Source organism: Xiphias gladius, chromosome 15, assembly GCF_016859285.1.
Source record: "Xiphias gladius isolate SHS-SW01 ecotype Sanya breed wild chromosome 15, ASM1685928v1, whole genome shotgun sequence".
Lineage (NCBI taxonomy): Eukaryota > Metazoa > Chordata > Actinopteri > Istiophoriformes > Xiphiidae > Xiphias > Xiphias gladius.
This window is the reverse complement of record NC_053414.1, coordinates 26,706,989-26,728,042: the sequence shown is the minus strand read 5'-3', so window position 1 is coordinate 26,728,042 and position 21,054 is coordinate 26,706,989. Positions and strand designations below refer to the sequence as shown.

General features: G+C 39.1%; 1 protein-coding gene across 1 annotated transcript in view; it reads left to right on the top strand.

The window, feature by feature from the left end:
- The window catches only part of dnah6 (dynein, axonemal, heavy chain 6), a 56,363-nt gene that overhangs the window by 1,906 nt on the left and 33,403 nt on the right, over positions 1 to 21,054 (top strand). The window contains exons 6-42 of the mRNA XM_040147215.1: positions 88 to 222; positions 342 to 444; positions 535 to 601; positions 919 to 1,105; positions 1,244 to 1,345; positions 1,479 to 1,586; positions 1,749 to 1,838; positions 1,935 to 2,055; positions 3,064 to 3,215; positions 3,516 to 3,668; positions 3,886 to 4,137; positions 4,286 to 4,414; positions 4,578 to 4,691; positions 4,824 to 4,967; positions 5,135 to 5,290; positions 5,491 to 5,541; positions 7,712 to 7,804; positions 7,917 to 8,036; positions 8,479 to 8,659; positions 8,808 to 8,904; positions 9,222 to 9,450; positions 10,312 to 10,476; positions 10,866 to 10,976; positions 11,148 to 11,273; positions 11,416 to 11,571; positions 11,849 to 12,010; positions 13,131 to 13,268; positions 13,863 to 14,030; positions 14,258 to 14,406; positions 15,880 to 15,987; positions 16,198 to 16,324; positions 17,023 to 17,235; positions 17,320 to 17,541; positions 17,756 to 17,878; positions 19,027 to 19,209; positions 19,518 to 19,661; positions 20,701 to 20,922. Coding sequence (XP_040003149.1) covers positions 88 to 222; positions 342 to 444; positions 535 to 601; positions 919 to 1,105; positions 1,244 to 1,345; positions 1,479 to 1,586; positions 1,749 to 1,838; positions 1,935 to 2,055; positions 3,064 to 3,215; positions 3,516 to 3,668; positions 3,886 to 4,137; positions 4,286 to 4,414; positions 4,578 to 4,691; positions 4,824 to 4,967; positions 5,135 to 5,290; positions 5,491 to 5,541; positions 7,712 to 7,804; positions 7,917 to 8,036; positions 8,479 to 8,659; positions 8,808 to 8,904; positions 9,222 to 9,450; positions 10,312 to 10,476; positions 10,866 to 10,976; positions 11,148 to 11,273; positions 11,416 to 11,571; positions 11,849 to 12,010; positions 13,131 to 13,268; positions 13,863 to 14,030; positions 14,258 to 14,406; positions 15,880 to 15,987; positions 16,198 to 16,324; positions 17,023 to 17,235; positions 17,320 to 17,541; positions 17,756 to 17,878; positions 19,027 to 19,209; positions 19,518 to 19,661; positions 20,701 to 20,922 — 5,301 coding nt within the window. The remainder of the gene's footprint in view (positions 1 to 87; positions 223 to 341; positions 445 to 534; positions 602 to 918; positions 1,106 to 1,243; positions 1,346 to 1,478; positions 1,587 to 1,748; positions 1,839 to 1,934; positions 2,056 to 3,063; positions 3,216 to 3,515; positions 3,669 to 3,885; positions 4,138 to 4,285; positions 4,415 to 4,577; positions 4,692 to 4,823; positions 4,968 to 5,134; positions 5,291 to 5,490; positions 5,542 to 7,711; positions 7,805 to 7,916; positions 8,037 to 8,478; positions 8,660 to 8,807; positions 8,905 to 9,221; positions 9,451 to 10,311; positions 10,477 to 10,865; positions 10,977 to 11,147; positions 11,274 to 11,415; positions 11,572 to 11,848; positions 12,011 to 13,130; positions 13,269 to 13,862; positions 14,031 to 14,257; positions 14,407 to 15,879; positions 15,988 to 16,197; positions 16,325 to 17,022; positions 17,236 to 17,319; positions 17,542 to 17,755; positions 17,879 to 19,026; positions 19,210 to 19,517; positions 19,662 to 20,700; positions 20,923 to 21,054) is intronic.

Sequence of the window (21,054 nt, the reverse complement as noted above, 5' to 3'; positions counted from 1 at the left end):
AGAATCTGTCTTTGAGGCTTACAACTTAGAATTAATGTCAATAGTATGGATATGATGTTGTTATTAACATGTGCAATTGTCATACAGTCTCTAAGTCCTGCACTGATAGATATCAGGAATATGTGTCACCAAATCAGTGACACAGGCTTGTGTCACATGGAGAAAAAACACACTTACACACTGCAGGAGTTCCAGGACACCCAGTTCAAACAACTACAAAAGGTGCAATTGAATATTCATTTAAAATTGGTCCAGATGTTTGACTTGTATATTCATGCTTTTTGTATGTCTTTGTGTGCATCCTCATAAACTCATTGCCCTCATTTATTTATTATTGTTAGATTCTGAATGACTTAGAGAAGTTTCAAGACCTGCTAAAGGACGTGACAGTTAGTGCCTGTCGCAACTACTTGTTGGAACCTCTATCCAAATCTAAAAACCCAAGTTCGTACATACAGTGCATACGAACATACTTGAATTTACATACATAGACCGCAGTGTTAAATGGTTGATAGTACTCTCTGTTTGACACAGATAATCAAATGGACAAGAAAATGATCATGCAGATCAACAAGACGTTTCTCTCTAGCCGCCTTGTCTGGTGGGTAATTATATTGAATTTGCTTCCCTTTTATACTATTTGGTGTCTATCTCTATTTGTGTACCTGACATACCCCCTCCCTTTTTTTCAAATAATGAAAGACATTTTGACAGAACACACAGGTGTAAATAATGAAATTAAAGATGACTGAATTCTACTTGGATAATGTAGCAGATTTGGGCATTTGAATACAACAGGGCCATCATTAATGTTACTAGTAACACCTGCGCTTTTCCTACAATTACAAGTCTGAATGTCATAAATCAGACATATCTATCACGTGAATCCAGTCCAACCCTCACCTCTCACCTACCCAGCTTCATCCGTCTTGTGGACTATTTGGTCGTCAACACCTTGCACACCTTGGTGGTGAATGCAGTGGCTAAACTACTAGCTGTGCTCCAGGAACAGGTACGTCGAACACCCAGCCCTGCCATCATTCAGAGCTGGAGCCAGCACTCCGAGGCTGTCACTGATCCTGCTGATCAAAGGTTGGATAAGAAGGTAGGGCATTGTTTCAGTATTTTCACCAGTGAAACCACCGTAATTACTTTATCTGCCAAGCACCATCAATTCAGCAGACCCAGACCAGTATTCAGTTTGGTTTTGGTTGGTGTGTGTGTGTGTGTGTGTCTTTATTAGTCTGTGGAGTCAGAAACTCCCCCTGTCCAACCTATGTTCATCTCTGAGCTGATGCTGGACTCAAATGCTTTAACCTACAAACCCTCTGAGGAGAACTTTCAGGTTTGTTTCCCAAACTGTTATGAATTGTTATACTTTTAAGTTATTTATTTCCTATTTAATTCCTATCTACAGTATACTCCTAATCAGATTTTTTTGTTTATGTGTGTTTATCCTTGCATTTGTTATTTCATAGGAGACTATTGCAGAGGTCATTGGGCGGTTTGAGAAGACAGTGATGTCAGTTAATACACTTACGGCAGATCCTGATTTTGATTCAGTGATACAGCCTGGAGATTTTGAGGTAACAAAAAACTTTACAAAAAGTTATATATTTGTAACTTAGTTGTAGTAAATGTTAATGTTGTTGATGTGCCAAAAATACTAAAGTACTATGAGATTTTACTCTGTAATTAATCTGTGATATGGTCTGTGTTTGTTTTTATGTGTTTTTGTTAATTTTAAGATACTTCAAAATAAATATGAAGATGGCCCCAGTTTGGAATCCATCATGGAGACTGATGGCAACCTTCAAAGTATCATCCAAAATATCAAGGTCAGTTTTTACTTTAACTTGTTTTCTGTCTCTGGAGATTGTACTTTGTCTATACAGTTCTATATATGAGTGGGCCTGATTTGTTTATCCCGTTAGGAATCACTGCAATTTGCCTTTGATGCAGCAAAAGAGTACTCACACACGTTTGAGCGTTTTCGACTGTTTTATAAGGAGAACGAGAGTCTGGATCTGGATGCGATGCGGCAACAGGATCAAGGTGATGTACAGTACATCAACATAGACATTATTTTTGTAACACATTTCCCACTCACAACACAAAGAGCACTTCAGTCTTTGCTACCAAATGTACTTGTATTGGAAGCATATTTTGGACACTTAAAAACACTTGACAAGTTATGAACAAAAGCATAAATGCCTAAACCAGGTCTGTGCATTTGGTGAATCATTAGTCCAAACTTGATATTTTTGATTTCACAGTTGTAGATTTTTTGCAATAATAAAAAATCAGCTTCCAGATTAACTTTTTGTCAGAGGTATGATAAAGTTGCATCATTACATTGTAATGCAATTGAGAGCAGCCCGTTTAAGAAATAAATTCTTGTTGGTGCATTAAAAAACTTGCGGGAAGCTAAGACATCTGAGATGCGAGAACAGGTTGCCTGGTTTGCATTCACAGGCAGCAGACAGAAAATCAAATCCTACATTATCACTTTAACACAGATAAATTCGCTTCACTTGGGGACCACAAATTACATCTCAGATCAAAGTACAGGTATATGTATATGTCTATACTAATCTATATGGAATCATATGACCCTGCTGATGCAAACTCTTTTTTATTATTTCCTGTATATTTTCCATTCACTATACTTTACATTCAATGAAATTATTATTATGTAATAACTGTTTTATTAGTGCAGTTGTGAGCAGCTGCAAAACATATTGTGAGACAAGGGGGGAAAGGCATAACGGCAGATAATGTGGAACAGTGGAGGGAAGGATATGAATGTGAATTCACCTGTATTGCTACATTTATGTCCTTTTCTTCCTCTTATCATTTGTCAACTGTGACAAACAAAAAAATTCCATGAGAGTCTATCTTGAAAAGGAGAAAATGTTTAATAGAATTCTGGCCACGAAAAAGAAAATAAAAACTGAAAGACAAACAATAAGCAAACATACATGAGTTTTTGTTAATGGATAAAGGATGCAAAGTAACAAGTATGGTTGTTTTAGACTGATGACTGTTGACTTCATTTCACAGGTTTGTCCTTTTTTGAAAAAGCACTGGAGTTATACCACAGTGAGCATAAAGAGGCCTTAGCCATCCAACAGAAGAAACATCTTGGTTTACTGCTGGTGGACAAAACAAAGCTCAAAGAAAAGCTTGTGTCTTCCCCTCTACGTTGTCTGGAGGTGCGGACAAGCATGTGTGCACACAGATGCTGCACACAGAGACTTATTATAGCCATGTTCTGTTGAAACTTACAATGAGTTACAGTTTTTGACTATGACAAACAGTTGATTCAAACAAGAGGGCAATGAGGCCTTTCTGTGTTCATTAAACCTCACTAAAATGAAAATATAAGCAAGGTCTGGTGTCCAAGTGAGTGATCTAATGGAAGAAAGGCTTTCCTCAACAACAAAATATCCAATGTGCACTACAGCAAAAATGGCATGTAGGAATCATTGCTTTGCTCTGAATCTCTGCTCCAGGTCATTAACGAGATACTCACCCAGCTGGCTAAGAGGAAGCTAGATGCCATCATTGCAGAGGCTTGTGAAGCCCACTTCAAACTAGAGTTCAGTCCCTCTACTACAGCTGAGTTAGCCAACTCTCTCATATTCCTGGATGAGATACAGGAGAGGGTAAGATGTAAATTTCATGTTAATAGCCCTTTTTTTGTAATAAAAGGTGTTTTTAACAAAACCAAGAAAACATTGTTATTTTTACAGTATATAGTCATCAACCCAGCCTCTTGTCTTCTGTTCTGTACCCTTTCACACCTCCTCTACTCTCTACTTTTTTTCTATTCGACTCCATCCTACATCCACTTTTCCCTTTTCCTTTTCTCCCTCTTACCAGATTACGGTGCTAGAGGAGGAGCAGGAGACAGTCTGTCAGATTTACAATCTAATTAACATGTACTCAATTCCAATTCCACCTGAGGATCTGGTTGTTTTCGCCACCTTGCAACCCTCCGTCAACTCACTGCACAGCATCATTGATGAGGCAGCCGCAGAGAGGGACTCTAGCATGGACAAGTTTTGCGCTTCCCTACACAAGGACATAAAGGAGCTGAACCATGAGGTCATGAAAATCAAGTTTAAGTCACAGGTACATGGGAAACCTTTATTACCTATTTACCAACCTAAGAATACATAGTTTGGGACTCTACAGTGTTTTTCATGCTCAACCTTATACCTCAAGTTGTGTCTATACAAATTCCATTTTACTTGTTTGTCTTGTGGTTTTTAATGTGGAGGATCCACAAATCTTAGACATCAGTACAGATTCCTCCCGAGTGCGTCTGCTGCTGGGAGAGATCCAGATTTCTATAGACGAGATGCAGGCCCAGGCTTCCGCGTGCACTTCCTACCAGAAAAAATTCAAGGTAGTGTAATTCTTTAGATTCTATCTGTAATTACAAAATGAGTCAGCCATAAAACACAGAAAGTCATAAAATTGTTTTTTGTTGGGAAAAGATAATCTTATAGTATTACCAACAAACAAGCCCACAAACCAAACCCAAACAAGTTTTCCCTCTCTACATAAAGGTGGAGGTGACCAAGTTTGACACCCTGGAGGAGTTAACTGCAGAGTTTAGGCTGAAGCAGCTGCTGTGGGACGCTCTAGAGGAATGGGACTCTCTCCAGGATGGGTGGCGGCAGGTGAGGTGCACCTAACCCGACTGCACTGTATGTGTAAGCCCAAACACACATACAGTAAAATATACAGGCATGTAAGCAGCTCTTCCTCTATACTAAGCTGGACTGTGTCCCTCCATGTTCTCTCCTCCCCAGAGCACACTTGAGCAACTGGACTTGGAGCAGTTCAGCTCTCAGGTGACCAAATACAGCAAATACGTCAACCAGCTGGAGAAGGGCCTGCCACGTAACAATGTTGTGCCTAGTCTGAAAGACAAGGTGGAAGTCATGAAGCAAAGGGTGGGTAGGATAAAAGTGTTTTGAAGTGACTGGCATTAATTTGTATATTTAGTAATCACAAATCTCTTTTTGAAATGATGACAATATGGACTGCAAGCAAGGACGAGTGATGCAGGCAGACAACTGCTTTGTGACTCTATCTAAATGGTATTCATGTTTTCCTTCAGCTGCCCATGATCACTGATCTGTGTAACCCATGTATGAAGCCAGATCATTGGAAGACCCTGGAATCTATAGTGGGGACCTCCTTTAATATTGAAGAGCTTACTGTGGCTGTTTTGGAGGAGCTCAACATATTCTCTTATGGCATGGAGATACAAGAGGTAGCATATAAATGTAGATACAATATGCCATTTCCAACCTGCCTTTACTTAATCCAGCCTACTACCTTGTGCTAAACGATTCCTTTTTGTCAAGGCCATTAAGAAGTACACAAATGAAGACAAATACACAAGCTGGTTATACTTAATATCTTTTAAGTTTGACGTGGATAAACAGAACTAACTCAACCCTTGACTTTCAGGTTTCAGGACAGGCTTCAGGAGAGGCATCAGTGGAGACCATAATTACAAAGGTGCATGGACTACCTATGAATACGTATACAGATATTATATGTCCATCTTTATCTACCCAAGATACTGCAGCAGAATTTAACTCTATCATCCTGTCTATTGAACATGAGCTGATTTTAATCATGCCATTTTGTGCCCACATATGCCAAATTGATGACTTATACAGTTCAGTGATTATCTCACATCTCTGTATTTACCTCAACAAATACAGATATTTCTGTCTTTGAAATTCAGTATGTGGCGTCTACTCTTTGTTTTGGAAATGATATTCACCATAATATTTTATCCACTCAAATAAACACAATTTTGCTGCAAGTAAACGATGCTACATTTTTTCCTCAAACCACCAAAAAAAAAAGCACAGCCAGTATTAAGGTGGTTTTATGGCTAGTGGCTGGTGGCATATGGTGCGCCCATGGTTGCAACAGGGTTGGATCTGTAGTAATACATTATAAATGGATATGGTAGAGGCTACGTTAATCATAGACAATAAAAATCTGTTCTTCTGATCTGCTGCAAAAGAAATGCCCTCTCCACCATAGCGGGCTATGAGAAAGTCAATGTTTTTTTTTTTCCTTTTTTTTTTTGGGAGGAGCAGAGTTGCAAAAATATATGGCACTACAAACAGCTTGCCAAAGATACTTTAGATGAATTTATTTTTTGTTTTTAAAAGAAGAGTTTGACATTTTGGGAAATACTCTTATTCGTTCGTATGCCATGGGTTAGATGAGAAGATTGATACTGCTCTCATATCTGTCAGGTAAATATGAAGCTACAGTCAAGAGATGGTTATCTTAGCTTAGCAGAAAGACTATAAACAAGGGGAAACAGCTAACCTGGTTCTGTCCAAAGAAAAAAAAGGAAAAAAAGAACTGCTTCGCGTTTGTTCGTGAAACAAAAAAGATATAACACGAGCTTTTGAGGTGCTTGTAGGCAGATTTTCTTTACCCTCAGACAAAGCCAGGCTAGCTGTTTCCGCCTGCTTCCAGTCTTTATGCTGAGCAAAGCTAATTGATTGTACCCTCATATTTAAGATAAGCTTGGTACCAGGGTTTTTATTCAACTAACCAACAATCTATACGTAACAATATGTGGGCGGATATTTGATCAAAATCAAAAGATTTTTATTTTGTAAAGTGATGGTAACACATAATTTACAAGAAATAATAACTTTTGTAAACCTGCAAAATAAATCTGCATGGCAGATGGCGCGGGCTCTTCTGTGAACCAGGCGGATTAATTATATTTGATGATGCTGTGAAAATAATGGTAAACATTTAATGTGCTTTGTATATGTGCAAAAACTCACCTGGGTTGCAGGAGAGCCCACGTCATCGTCCATCTTGAAAATCTGCTACACTTTTCAGGTAATGGAATCATCTGCCCTCTAATTGGACTCTGCGGTCACTGCTTTGTGACTGAATTGTTATTGTCCAATCAGAGTCAGGTATAAAGATGGTATAACTCAAAATTTGTGCTTGTAACCTCAACGTCACATACAGTGTGGGAACTTTGGGTGCGTGAGTTTTACACGCAGTTTTCTGCTTTGTATCTTTACACAGATGTTCACAAAGCACTTTTTCTTTTTTCACATTGGCTTTGTGTAACAATACAATAATACAAATCTTTTCTACAAAACCAATCCTTTTCTACACATGCACAAACTTGAATTTATCAGACATTTATTTTACAGGTTTACAAAGGTTCATTTACAACTACAAATTTTGGAATTATTTGTGAACACCATTTTACAAGCTCAAAATCTTATCGACCCTAATTTGAGCCCATAATAATGTGCTAAATGGTTTGGTTTTTCAGTAACAGTAGTACTCACATTTGCACTGAAAAGTAACTTAGTAGTCAAGTGGCTGTAATGGGAAAATAATATGAAGACAGTGCAGATTGGTATTCAAACCTCGGGCTTGATGATTGAGGTACCACTGAGACAGCTACAGCATGTGTTCAGGGTAAAGATGTGTCTGGAGTCCAGACTTTTCCCTTGTGCCACATCCACTCTAGCCCAGAGATAAGTCCATTGCAGTGTGTGACACTATTGAAATTCATGTCTGTGGGAGAAAATACACATGACTCACGCATGCAGAAAGACACTTGTAGAATGCAATATTGTGAGCTCATGTTGTCTAAACTCTGCCCCCTCAATGAGCCATGCAGGTGGAGGACGTGTGGAAGACCACAGAGTTTACTGTTCTATCACACAGTGACTCCAAAGAAGTGTTCATCTTGGGAGGGACGGATGATATCCAGGTAGTAACATGCGGTACACACATTCTCACACAGTCTTTTGTAACACACTCATTGTCTGTCAGTACATCTAATTGTGTTTATTTTTGTGTTTCCATGCTTGTTTTATGTGTAGTTACTCCTTGATGACAGCATTATGAATGTGGGCACGGTGGCATCTTCTCGCTACGTAGCACCCATCAAGCTCAGGGTGGACAAATTGCTGAGACAGCTGACACTCTTCAACCAAACACTGGTAAAGGCTTAAAGGCTTAGAATACGTACCATACCACTTACAGTGATCAGCCACAGTGTGTGTGTGTGTGTGTGTGTGTTGTGTGTATGCACACACACCGGTAACTTGTTGGATGTTGTGGCTGATTGGTGTTGATACCACAGATACCATCACAGAGTGATCTTTCATTTGCCTGCAAGTGATTGTTCTCTAGATAGTAGAGGCTTGTCTGCCTTGTCTAAATGCAGATTTTGACTTTGGATTTGGCCTCAAATGTAACACAGTAGCTCTCCCTACTGGCTGCAAAAGTAATTATGCTTTCTGTTCCTATAAAGAAAGGGAAACAGTATCCAATTTAAGACTGCAGTTTAATAATGTTATTAATTTCCTCTACCTCTTTTATTCTCCCTCTGCTCACATTGTTCCTACTGCCCCTCTGCCCCTTTTCACCTTTCCTTTGCAGGATGAGTGGCTTACATGCCAAAGGAACTGGCTGTACCTTGAGAGTATTTTCTTAGCTCCAGACATCAAAAGGCAGCTACCTGCGGAGTCTAAGATGTTTCTTAAGGTGGACAAGTCCTGGAAGGAGATCATGGCGAGGGTGAATAAGATGCCCAATGCCCTTAAAGCAGCCACACATCCTGGTAGGTGATCTTACAGCATGGGTGGAAAAATAGAGAAAAAGACATGTATATGTGGAGACAGGCAGATGATACACACAATCACACATGCACTCAATCAGGTAAACACATTGTCACACTACCTACAAACTTGTCATTTGGTCCTACATAGATCTGTTGGAGACTTTTCACCACAACAATTCTCTTCTGGATGAGATACAGAAGTGTCTGGAGGCCTACCTCGAGTCTAAAAGAGTCATCTTCCCCAGGTACGCACATGCTTTGTTGGTTACATATTAGAAAAGTAGAAATTTTCATCGTACTCAATCCTTTTTTTATCATTCTAAACTTTGGGCTTTATTTTTACTTCCTTTCTTGGATTGTAGTTTTCCATGTGCACAAACTAAATTTGAAATTTAAGAGTATAATATAATAAATAGTATGTTGCTTTGCATTTTCCCACTTGACAGGTTGCCAGTTGTTACTCCTAACATCTCTTCCTGAGTGGGAGCACTGAGTGATAAACATTATGGGGGGATGTGTAGTGCGGCTACTTTGATATTCATCCTTTAGCTGTTCCCTGCAGGTTCTACTTCTTATCCAACGATGAGCTTCTGAAGATCTTGGCCCAGACAAGAAACCCCCAGGCTGTGCAGCCCCACCTTAGGAAGTGTTTTGATGCCATTACCAAGCTAGAGTTTGCTTTGCTGCCTAAACAGCCCTCTGGTGCTACAGGAACGGTGCTGGATGCTGGAGGACAGGAAACCATATACAGCAAAGACATCCTGTATATGATGTCTCCTGAGGGAGAGAAGGTCAGGTTTGATTAACCTTAACACTTCTGGTTGTCATGCTCTCTGGTTGTGTTTTATTCCCCCTGTTGTTGTCCTTGCTGGGAATGAGAGAGAGTAAGTGAGAAGAAAAAAAATACAATCTTGCGCTACCTTCCTTACTGTACAAAGAATATCAATAGTTAACCTTGTCAGCCATATTGAGTTGACATCACTTTCCTCCTTCTTAACAACACTAAAGGACTGCTAGAATAAAGTCCATTCTCAAAATATGCAGAAAACTTGTACGAACTTTAATTAAGGCAAAAAGTGGACATGTCAAATTCTGATTTGCGTTGATTAAAAAAATTATGAATTAATTATGTGGGTTTTTTGTTTGTTTTTTCAATTTGGAAATTATACGTTTATCACAAACACAATAAAATTGTATAGCAGCTAATTCCAGTCTGCCACTGGAGGATTGTTGGGTCTCGTCTTCCACCGCAGAAAATCCTGTAGCTGCTAGCTGTTTGTACTCTGGGTTTAGGTGTCTTTGTACCCAGCTGAACACCACTCTCTCCTCAGTTGTAAATTAGTACCACAGTGATCATTGTCATACAATTGTGTATGAAATCTCAAATTCTGCAACGAGGATGATGAAACATTTCTGAGTGAACTGGCAATTTTGCTTGTACTGATTGGCCAGTCACCCACTGTGTCAGAATGGGGCTTGTCAGTTATGACCTCAAGGGGTTATTAGTTATCACCCTTGCAGTCCTTTGATCACAAAGGGCAAATAAAGGCTGTGAGAACTGATTCACAGTGAACCTTTAATAAAAAAGAAAAAAACGGATGTAATCATTTCCCTAACTGTAACTGATCTTGTCCTTCTGTATGTAACTGTAGGTGGGTTTGACTAAAGGTCTGAAGGCACAAGGCAATGTGGAAGACTGGCTTTGCAAGGTGGAGGAGGCTATGTTCTCCTCACTGCGACGTCTCAGCAAGGCTGCCATTGCAGACTACCAGATGAAGTCTAGGGAGGAATGGGTGGTGGCTGGACATCCATCGCAGGTACGTTCATACACACAAAATAAAAAAACAAACAAACATGTGAACTATAAACTAAAGTTATGAAGTGGTGCTGTTCAGAAACAGGCGTATAGCATTACACCTATTTTAATGGGTAAATGTCAAGACATCATTACATGCAGTTGCCAGTAAATTACACATTTACTCCTAAACTTTATATTTTTTTCCTAATATTAATATATTAATATATTAAGTATTGTAATTCTATGATTGTTGGAGAAGCTAACCAAAACTTAAAGAATTATTGCCATCGTCTAAAGCTGGGATAAATTTTGCAATTGATTTTTACTATTTAAGTGATGCTTTGTACTGAAGTCCTCTGTTTTTTTTAATAAAGGCATTTAACATCAGTTTGTTTGTCTGTCCACCAGGTGGTGCTGACTGTCTCACAGATGATGTGGTGCAGGGACATGGATGCCTGCCTGGAGGGAAACCACGACCACTTTGCCACCCTGCAGGAATTTGAACTCACGAACTTTGATGTAATCCTCCCTAATTACTCTACCGCTTGCTTTTGTCCTCACTATCTGGTTAAAAATTAGATTTGACAAAATAAATCTACACTTTGTATATGCCCAGGTATTTTCAACTTGCACTTCAACTTTCTAACTCAAGAATGTTTCTGTGGTTGTGTGTGTTTGTGTGTATTCCAGAGGCTAAATGCCCTGGCAGCATTGGTACGAGGACAGCTCCCTACTTTACACCGTAATATCATCACTGCCCTCATCACCATCGATGTCCATGCCAGAGACATTGTCACAGATCTAGTCCGGCAGAAGGTACAATGGTGGATTGTTAGTGCAGTTGAGCAATTGCAAGTGTTCAGGGCGTGATATGATAGGTGCAGGAGTTGACTGTGGATTTTCATATGAGATTTATAACGACTCATCACCTTAAAGTAACTTCAGCTTTCTTTTTTAGGTGGACACCCGGTCTAACTTTGAATGGCAGAGACAGCTACGATACTATTGGGACTTGGACTTGGACAACTGCGTAGCCACAATGGCTCTGTCCACTTACATTTATGGCTATGAATACCTGGGAGCCTGTCCGCGGCTAGTCATCACACCACTCACGGTAACACAAAATATAACGTTAACGCTATGCAGGGAAACTGGAAACACAAATTTTATCATCAGTTAGACAAGCTTCCACTATGGCAGATGTTCATAAAAACTATGCTAGTTCATCTAGAATGCGCATAAAGCCACAGACATGTCCCATAGTGCACGTTTAGACCACAGAATACCGTGTGTTTATCTGTTATCTTGTTGAATTTTTCAGTTGTGTTCAAATAGTCAAACTCGAAATCTCCCCGCCTCTTCTGCATCTCTCACCCTGCTCTAATGTTCAGGACCGTTGCTACCTGTGTCTGATGGGGGCTCTCCAGTTGGACTTGGGAGGGGCACCAGCTGGGCCTGCAGGGACAGGCAAAACAGAGACCACTAAGGACCTGGCCAAGGCCCTGGCCATACAGTGTGTGGTCTTCAACTGCTCTGATGGGCTTGACTATAAGGTCAGCCATGACAAACTGTATTAATCTATAACCCACATTTGAACGTTTTTAAACGTTTGTCTTTAATTATATGCTCCTTTATTATTTATTATAATTTGTTCCATCACCTCTTCACCTACATGTTCAACATTCTTTTGTTCCCAGTAACTTTCTGCGACTGCATGTGTTTGCTCCTTTTGAATTTGCTCTGGAAGGCTCAGTCTCACTTTGGCTGTACTTACTAAGTTATGTCTTTAGATGGCACAATTGCAAAAGCAGTCAAGACTTCTGTCAGCACTGATACACTATACAGAGCCTTAGTTGTGCCCTTTTAAAACAAATTCAAAATTTAAAATTCACAACACAGGATTAGATCCTGCTGTCACCCCTGAATTGATTTGCAGCTCTTTTGATACATCAGGTATTCATTGTTTTTGTTTGTGTACATCATCACTTAATATTAATTATGATCAGCTGACAAACACAACAAATGCATATACTTTATCCATAAGTAATAATTTGCAATTACACATGAGAATAAATCTGTACTTTATAACCCCCAAAACTTCAGATTGGGCCTTTGACCTTGAGACGTACTGTGCATTTCAATTTAATGTTAAACAGTGCTATGTCTTGCAGTACAGAGAGGTTGGAGTCAGTACAGCTGAAAGCACATACTGACAAGACAGCTGGAAAGCCATTCTCTCTGTCTGCTTTAGTTAGTTATCGCTACAAGACACCTTAAGTGTATTAGAGCTGGACAGGGCTTTGATTTAACTGGCTAGAATCACAGTTCTCTCAGGTTTTACGTGTTAATGTTTTGTTCAGATCTGGCTACAATGTCTGCTTAGCAACAATTAACTGTAACATTTGATATCACTGTCTATGAATTATTAATACCTTTGAACAGAGTTTTTTATGTCACACATGGAAGTGAGTAACACAATGCAATTAATGTATAATGAAATCTACTGATACTGCCTTCCTTCTACAACTGCATACATACACTTTGTGTTCACTACCAAACTGCTGGTCTTCTACTCGAAAATGTTAACACAATCCTGTCTTACTTTTTTATATTGGATCGTTATTGGAATTACAGTTACTGTTATTTTTAACCAGCCGCATGTCTCTCTTCCAGATGATGGGCCGCTTCTTCAGTGGGCTTGCTCAGTCAGGAGCTTGGTGTTGTTTTGATGAATTTAATCGAATCGACATAGAAGTGTTGTCTGTGATCGCCCAGCAGCTCATAACCATACGAAACGCTAAAGCTGCTAAGGTATCCCCTGCACAGACACACATACACACCACTTTAACATTTTTTACAAGACACATTGCCTACCACATACAGAGAAGAATGAAGGACATTGTTCTGCTATCCTAAGGTGCTAAGTAACACATAGTGATAATCCCTACAGATCTCAAGAGTCAGTCACTTGACCATTTGACACTTTATTCCAATGTACCAATGTGACGATGGACTGAGATCAGACTTGGTCACTATAAAATTATTTTGTAGCTTCACGTGTTTTTGATACATATGTATACTAATGTACTGAGGAAATTCAACACGTAAAGGTGCTATATGTAAGTATTTGCTATCGCTACATGGCCAACGTTAGCATTAACAGCTAGTTACTTACTAGTCTAAAAGACACGTTGCAAATGATCTGATGATGATTTTAGTTTATTTTTGCATGTTTAAACCAAAATACTTACATACAGTATATTTAAACTTTATGTTTTCTGTGATTTTTATTCAACTGCTGTTATTCGCTCTGCATAGCTGAATAGCAATAGCTTTTGAAGATGTTTAAGGTATCATGCTCATACATGAACAAGAGCATCTCACCCAACTCTGTATGCTGTGCAGCTCTCAAGGTTTCGATTTGAAGGCCACGAGATCAAGCTGGTAATGACATGTGCTGCATTCATCACCATGAACCCAGGCTATGCTGGAAGAACGGAGCTACCTGACAACCTTAAAGCTCTCTTTAGACCAATAGCCATGATGGTGCCAAACTATGCGCTCATTGCTGAGGTAACAGGCTCTCTGCATGTACATTGTTATACTATACATTGATCAACTGATCAGCTGAATGGTGTATATATAAAGTACATTCATTTATTTATTTATTCATTCATTAAGTCATTCAGGGAACATATTTAAACTGGTAATTGGTTTTAATATTGTGGCTGATTGGTATATTCTTGCTTATTTTCTCTACATAGCAGTTTTTAAACCCTTGGGTCTGTCCCTCCCCCCAGGTGGTTTTGTACTCAGAGGGATTCGAATCCAGTAAGACCCTAGCAAGGAAGATGACCCAGATGTACAAGCTGTGCTCTGAGCAGCTGTCCCAGCAGGATCACTATGACTTTGGCATGAGAGCAGTCAAGTCTGTCCTGGTCATGGCTGGGTCAGTGCATCATACACACACTGACACACGTGTATGTAGTTATAGAGACAAACAAGCACTGAGCATTTACCTTTTTAGTACAGTTCCTACAGCACCACTGTAACTGTGACACATACACACAGATGCAGACACACGGGGCATAAATACATTCATTATATTTAGTATCAGTGTACAGTGTGTACAGAAAGATTACGAATGTTAAATGGAAAATTTGCTACTCAGCACAAAGCTGTCATATTTTATGCCATTGCAGATACAATTATCATCAGTGAGTTAGATTGTCATGTTTGGTGTTGAACTGTCATACATTCAGGAAATATTTTAATAAAATGTAAAAAAAAAAAAAAAAAGTCTTCACAGGGTAAAAGCCTCTGACTTTTGAAATGGCACTATTCTTTCTTGCTGTACTTAGACAGTTGACAGAAAATAAGCAGTTCTTCACATGAGCAATAGTTTCACCGTGTGTCATCTGTGTGAAATTCTTCACATCATACCACAGATGAATGAGCATTGAAACACATGAAGAGATGAAGAAAAAGAATAGGGAGGCAAATTTGGAGACAGCAAAAACACAGTTGTTCCTGGTCTGTGTGGGTGCATAAATAGATTTGAATGGATTCTTTTGAGCATATGTAGTGAAAGTCATACTTTTGCCTCTTGGTTATTAGCTGAAGCCCAGGGAACTGTTGTAACTGGTTCGTGATTCATTGACTGTCTGTGCTTAGGTATTAGTCCTCTGAGTCTGCTTGTTCCACGCTATGCACACATTCATTATCTCCCGCTTTAATGTCAGTAATGTTTTTTACCCAGTTTTTTATTGGAGTTTTTTGAGTGGAGCCAGCTTGTTGTGAAGATTAGGTTGTACAATATTGATTTTATCAGCTCATGTTAGCTGCTTATTACCTTTATTACATCTGTATTTGTAATGAGTCTGTTGTCCGTTAATTAATTTGCCCATTATTACAATTATTTTCACATATAGTAAGGATTTATTTCACTTTTGAAGAGCTGGCCATGTTGTCACTTCTTAAGTCTAGTTTATTTTCTCTTTAAGTTGCATGTATATTTGCAAATGCTGTGTAATAATTTTTTTATTTTTAGTTTTCTTTGATATTTTAATGCAGTTAATAATAATGCAGCACTGAACAACGTGTAAATTGAAAACTGAGGATTTTCCAGCAGTATGACCAAGTAAAGAGAAGAATGAAGGATACAAACAAAGAACAAATAAACAAGTAAACAGACTAAAGAGCTAAAGAAGATAAATAAAGGATAAGGCAAAAAAGCATACTGCTTGGTTTCTACAAGCTTTACAATCGCCACCAATAAAGCATAGCTTGTCATATTGTATAATAATTATTTGTAAACTTGCATTGACTAACAGATATCATGCTTTGAAGAAAATGCTTGATGTATGACAAAAGTTTACATGAAAGTGGTGTATTAGTAAGGTAACAGTGTGTGTGTTCTTAGGTCTCTAAAAAGAGATAACCCCCACCTGAGTGAAGATGTGGTTCTTATCAGAGCACTGAGGGATTCCAACCTGCCAAAGTTCCTCACTGATGATGCTGTGCTGTTTGGGTAAGCCTGGCAGACTTTCTGGAAAGGAAGTATGTCTTCCTTTTGGTTCTCCAAATCCACACATGCAGAAAAATAACAGGACATTAAACTTTTAGACATAATTGCCAGCACATACGATAAGGTCTAAGGAGTAAAAGTTGTGTTGTTTTTTTGTCAAAACAATTCTTTTGTATTTCGTGTATGTATTATGCTCACCCAACCCCCTCCCAGTGGTATCCTGTCAGACCTGTTCCCTGGTGTGTGTATTCCCGAACATGACTATGGTGTGCTGCACTCCACCATCCTGGAGTCTCTGGTTAAGCGGAACCTGCAGCCACTGGCTAGCATGACCAAGAAGGTACAGAACAAGTTGGCAAAGAGCTTATTATCCTTTATTATTTTGAATTCATTTATTTGTTTCTCATAAATATTTTGCTTCTGTAAAACACTTTGCACGTACTATATGCACTTTAAAGAATACTGTAAGGCTGGTATTATTATTGATTTTTCTTAGTGTCAACAAATCCCATGAAAAGACAATAACCAACAATTTATTTAAGTGACTCTGTCTCTGTCTCTGTCTAGTGAGTACTTAGGGAACCAGGACCATGGACTGTACGTGGGATTGACTCACTGTGGTGCATAATCTAAGTTATTATAATGAAGAAATGTGCCACACAACCTGACAAATAGCGCGTTTATGTGTTTATAATAATTGTTGGTTCATGGGATTCGTTGACAATAAGAAAATATCTAATATTGCCACCATTATTATTTAAAGGGTTGGTTCACCCACTTTACAAAAATACCTATTTTTTCACTTACTTGGTCTCTATTAGTGTTCAGCCAGGCAGACATTTTCGTTTTACCTGCTCAGGTTTTGAGGTATCTGTCTGACTTCTACCACCACCACAACACAATAGATGTGAATAGAATTTAGTTTCTGTGTTTGCTTATTTGGATATAGTCAGAAACCTTGGGTTTGTTGTGTAAAACAGGCCCATCTTTGGCACATCTCATATTTTTCTGCTTTATTCCACTTGTTCTTATGACCAGGTGATCCAGCTCTATGAGACCATGTTAGTGCGTCATGGTGTGATGTTGGTAGGGCCCACTGGTGGAGGTAAGACCACTGTCTACACCATCCTGGCAGACACACTGGAGACCCTCCATCGCACAGGGCACAATGCTTACAACCCCTTCTATCAGCCTGTTAAGACCTATGTCCTCAACCCAAAATCTGTCACAATGGGAGAGCTCTACGGAGAGGTACTATAGATTCAAGAGTAAATGATACAACAACTTTTTCGCTTCTCTCTCTACATAAAATCATTATTTACCTCAACTCCTCAGGTTAACACCTTGACACTGGAGTGGCGTGACGGACTGATGGCACTGAGTGTCCGTGATGCAGTCAGCGACACCAGTGATGACCACAAGTGGGTGATCTGCGATGGGCCAGTTGATGCTCTGTGGATTGAGAACATGAACACCGTACTGGATGACAACAAGATGCTCTGTTTGGCTAACAGTGAGAGAATCAAACTGAGTCCATCCGTACATATGATGTTTGAGGTTAGAGCTGAACATAGTGAAATTAGATTTTAATGTTTTGCATGATCTATAACCAAGATTTCAAATTCATATTCACAGTGTTGAATATGTGTACACAGGTACAAATACATAATTCTACAGTTTTTTGCTCTCAGATTGCCTTATCTAATCCCCTTCATTGACTTTTACCTGTAGAAGCTGGTATATCCATAAAGGTAATGTGTAACTATTTCAGGTCCAGGACCTGGCTGTGGCATCTCCAGCCACAGTCAGTCGCTGTGGGATGGTATATATTGATCCTGATGAGCTCAAGTGGATGCCCTATGTCCAGACATGGATCAGTGGTCTAGGAGCCAAGGTGGTACATACTCTATCTGTGTTATTTCCAAAGGACTGTATACAGAGTTGAAGAATGTTGGCTAAAAGCAAGCTCATTATAATAGAGGATTTTACTTAAAACTTGGCATATAACTGCTACTAAAGTCGCACTACATGTTTATAGTATAATTAAATTTTTTTGTGAGTACATACATTATATGTAAATCGGTTGTATCAGATTTTCTCTCAGGTCATAGTTCTGCACCCTTGATCACGGTCCAAGTTTTGGCCATCATTTGAACATCAAACACATATAGACACACCTTATATCACTGACTACTAATGTTTCATCATTCCCCATCGTTGCTTTTGTATGCTCTTTGTGTTAAACTGGGGCTGACTGTTCCTGACTCTGTCTGCACTGGTATATGATTTGTAATGTCCCTTTTCAGACATTACAAGCAGTAGAACTTCAGCATCAGCATAAACTTTGATAACAGTGCATCACATCAAAGTTTATAGCTTGCAATGTTAGCCCTGAGCCCTTTAGGGTGACTAAACACCACAGTGAAAGTGGGTCATCTCTCCTATCAGCGTAACTTTCTCAGTCTCTTGTCATTTATCGCTCTTTGTCTTGATGTCTAATTGACTGAGACTATTCTCTTTGTTACAGTGTATTTATCTGATAATCTTTAAGTTTGCTTTAGTTGTCTTCCTTGTTTCTGCCTTTTCCTTTTTTCTCTCCACATTTATCTCATACCTTTGACTAATTCAACCTCTCCATTAAGCCACTTCAGTCAGGTTTTTGGGAAGGGACTTTTTTTTCTTAGTTTAAGTGCTGTAATTTACTTTGTTTGGGGTAACTTTGATTATACTTTCAACAAACATTTTTGGAGTTGTTAGAGTTAATTTATTAGAGTTTTTAATTAATTTTGTAATTGTAATTGTAGGGAGTCTGTCTCTCCTTACATCTCTGGGACAGGGAGAGCATATGCCATATTTATTGTAATTCTCAGTTTTCCTCTGTCCAGTACAGATCTTCAAGCCAACAGCTTGTGTACCTGTCAAGTTTATTTCAGTGGTTATGTAGATAAAGGTTTTCACAAAGATCACTGCGTAACCCTACCCTCCTTCGTCTACAGTCATCTCTCATTCCCTCTTTTTTCCTTCACTCCCTGCTGTCTCTAGCTCCCAGACCCAGTGCGCACATACCTGCTGGAGCTATTTGAGCAGTATGTGGAGAGGGGTCTCCAGTTTGTGTTGAAGTATTGTACCCAGGTGATTCGCCAGGTGGACATCAGTAAAGTCACCACTCTGTGCTGCCTCCTGGAGGCATTGCTGCTATGCAGAGGAGGGCCAGACCTCAAAATGGTATAATAAACACAAAATTTACTGTCACTTCAGTCTATTTCAGTTGATCACACACAAGGACCAGATCATGGCAGGTTTGCATAAAAGCTCAGCTCTGTAATCAAAAAGATTCACTGTTATTGGGAAGGTATGATGACGAAAGGGAAAGGCAGCACTTGCACTTAAATGACATATGACATTAATACCCTATGGATAATTGGAATCCACAAATACATTCCACATTCAACAAGAATATACTGTATGTTATATGTATACTTTATTTTGAACAGTGCCATTACTTACTAATTTTGTGTTTGTATTGGTGTCAGGATTCCAAGCATCTCAACAGTGTATTATGTCAGACCTTCATATTTTGCTACCTATGGGCAGTAGGTGGCAACCTGACCAGTTCTCACTGGGATGCTTTTGACACCTTTGTCAGAGAGCAGTTTGAAGACAACCCCATTGCTAAGGTATTTACATGTGCAGACACCGACAGAAATAAATGAACTGCAGGACAGGTTTTTGCACTATATTGGAACATTTCCACAACATTGCGGACACCACATACATTCTTAACACACATACATAAAGACAAAATGTCACAATGGTGTCTCACATTTCCAGTTTTGCTGTTAAAACTATTCTCTGCCAGTCAAAGCATATCTTTCCCCTCATTCGCATTACTGAGAGTCAAATTCATTTTCCAATGCGTTTTCTGTTAAGAGCATGAAATATATGAAAAGGCCTGAAGGTTAGCTCATATTATATATATCATCAAAGTACTTTTGACACTGGATATCTAGCTGGAGCAAAGCTAATCTGAAAGGGGATTCTGCTCTATGATATTAGTTGGTCATGTGAAATGAAGACATTAAGAAAGAGCATCCATATTGTACCTTATCGTAATATCTTCAGTGGGTTTATTAGATAAAAGGATGAGCTTTGTGCCAAGGTCATAAAAGACCATTGCATATCATTATTCTACCTTGCCAACTTTAGAGAATTATGAATAGTGGGTTATAGAATGGAAGATATTTTTTTGTAAAAAATGAGGTGCAGAGAAATAGACGAAATAGAGTGGAGGCTGATATTATAAGTCCTTCAGCCCAACAGGAAATGGAAAGTTAATTGTTTGAGAGGTTTGACTTGGCTAGCAGTAGTGGCAGATGATTGAAGGAATGCCGTACTGACAAAGGCAGAACACAGTAGGGTAGGAACATGGCTCACTTAGCTGAAGGTGGAGTGAGCAAGCGAGTGAAAAGTTCATGAAGGCAGAGTAACATCTGGAACATCCCACATGCTTCCACATCTGTTTATCTGTCTAAGCTACAAATAACAAAAGCAATCAACAACAGAGGAAAATTGTTTTTTAATTACAGATTTCTAAGAATTTCTTTTACAACTAATTATATACAGTCTAATGTAGGCACTTGTCTGCATTTATGTGAAATTCATTAACTAAAGTTTTGTATGTATGTTAAATAATCTGCATTCATATGTGCTGTGTAGCTCCCGAAGTATGGTACCCTTTGGACTGTGTACATGAACTTTAAACACAAGCGTTTGGAGCCATGGGAGAAGATAATCCCTTCATTTGAATACAACAAAGAGCAGCCATTTTTTGAGATGCTGGTCCCCACCACAGACACTGTCCGCTACGGATACCTGATGGAGAAACTGCTATCTGTGCGGCGTTCTGTACTCTTCACTGGCAGCACTGGAGTGGGGAAGGTGAGAATTCCTGGACAATTACAACACTGTGGTGTGCTGTACTGTGACTGCTACTGGAATCCCTTCTGACCTCAACCATCATTTTTGGTATAGATTTTAAAGGTGTAAATGATAGCTCCTCTGTGGGCTATG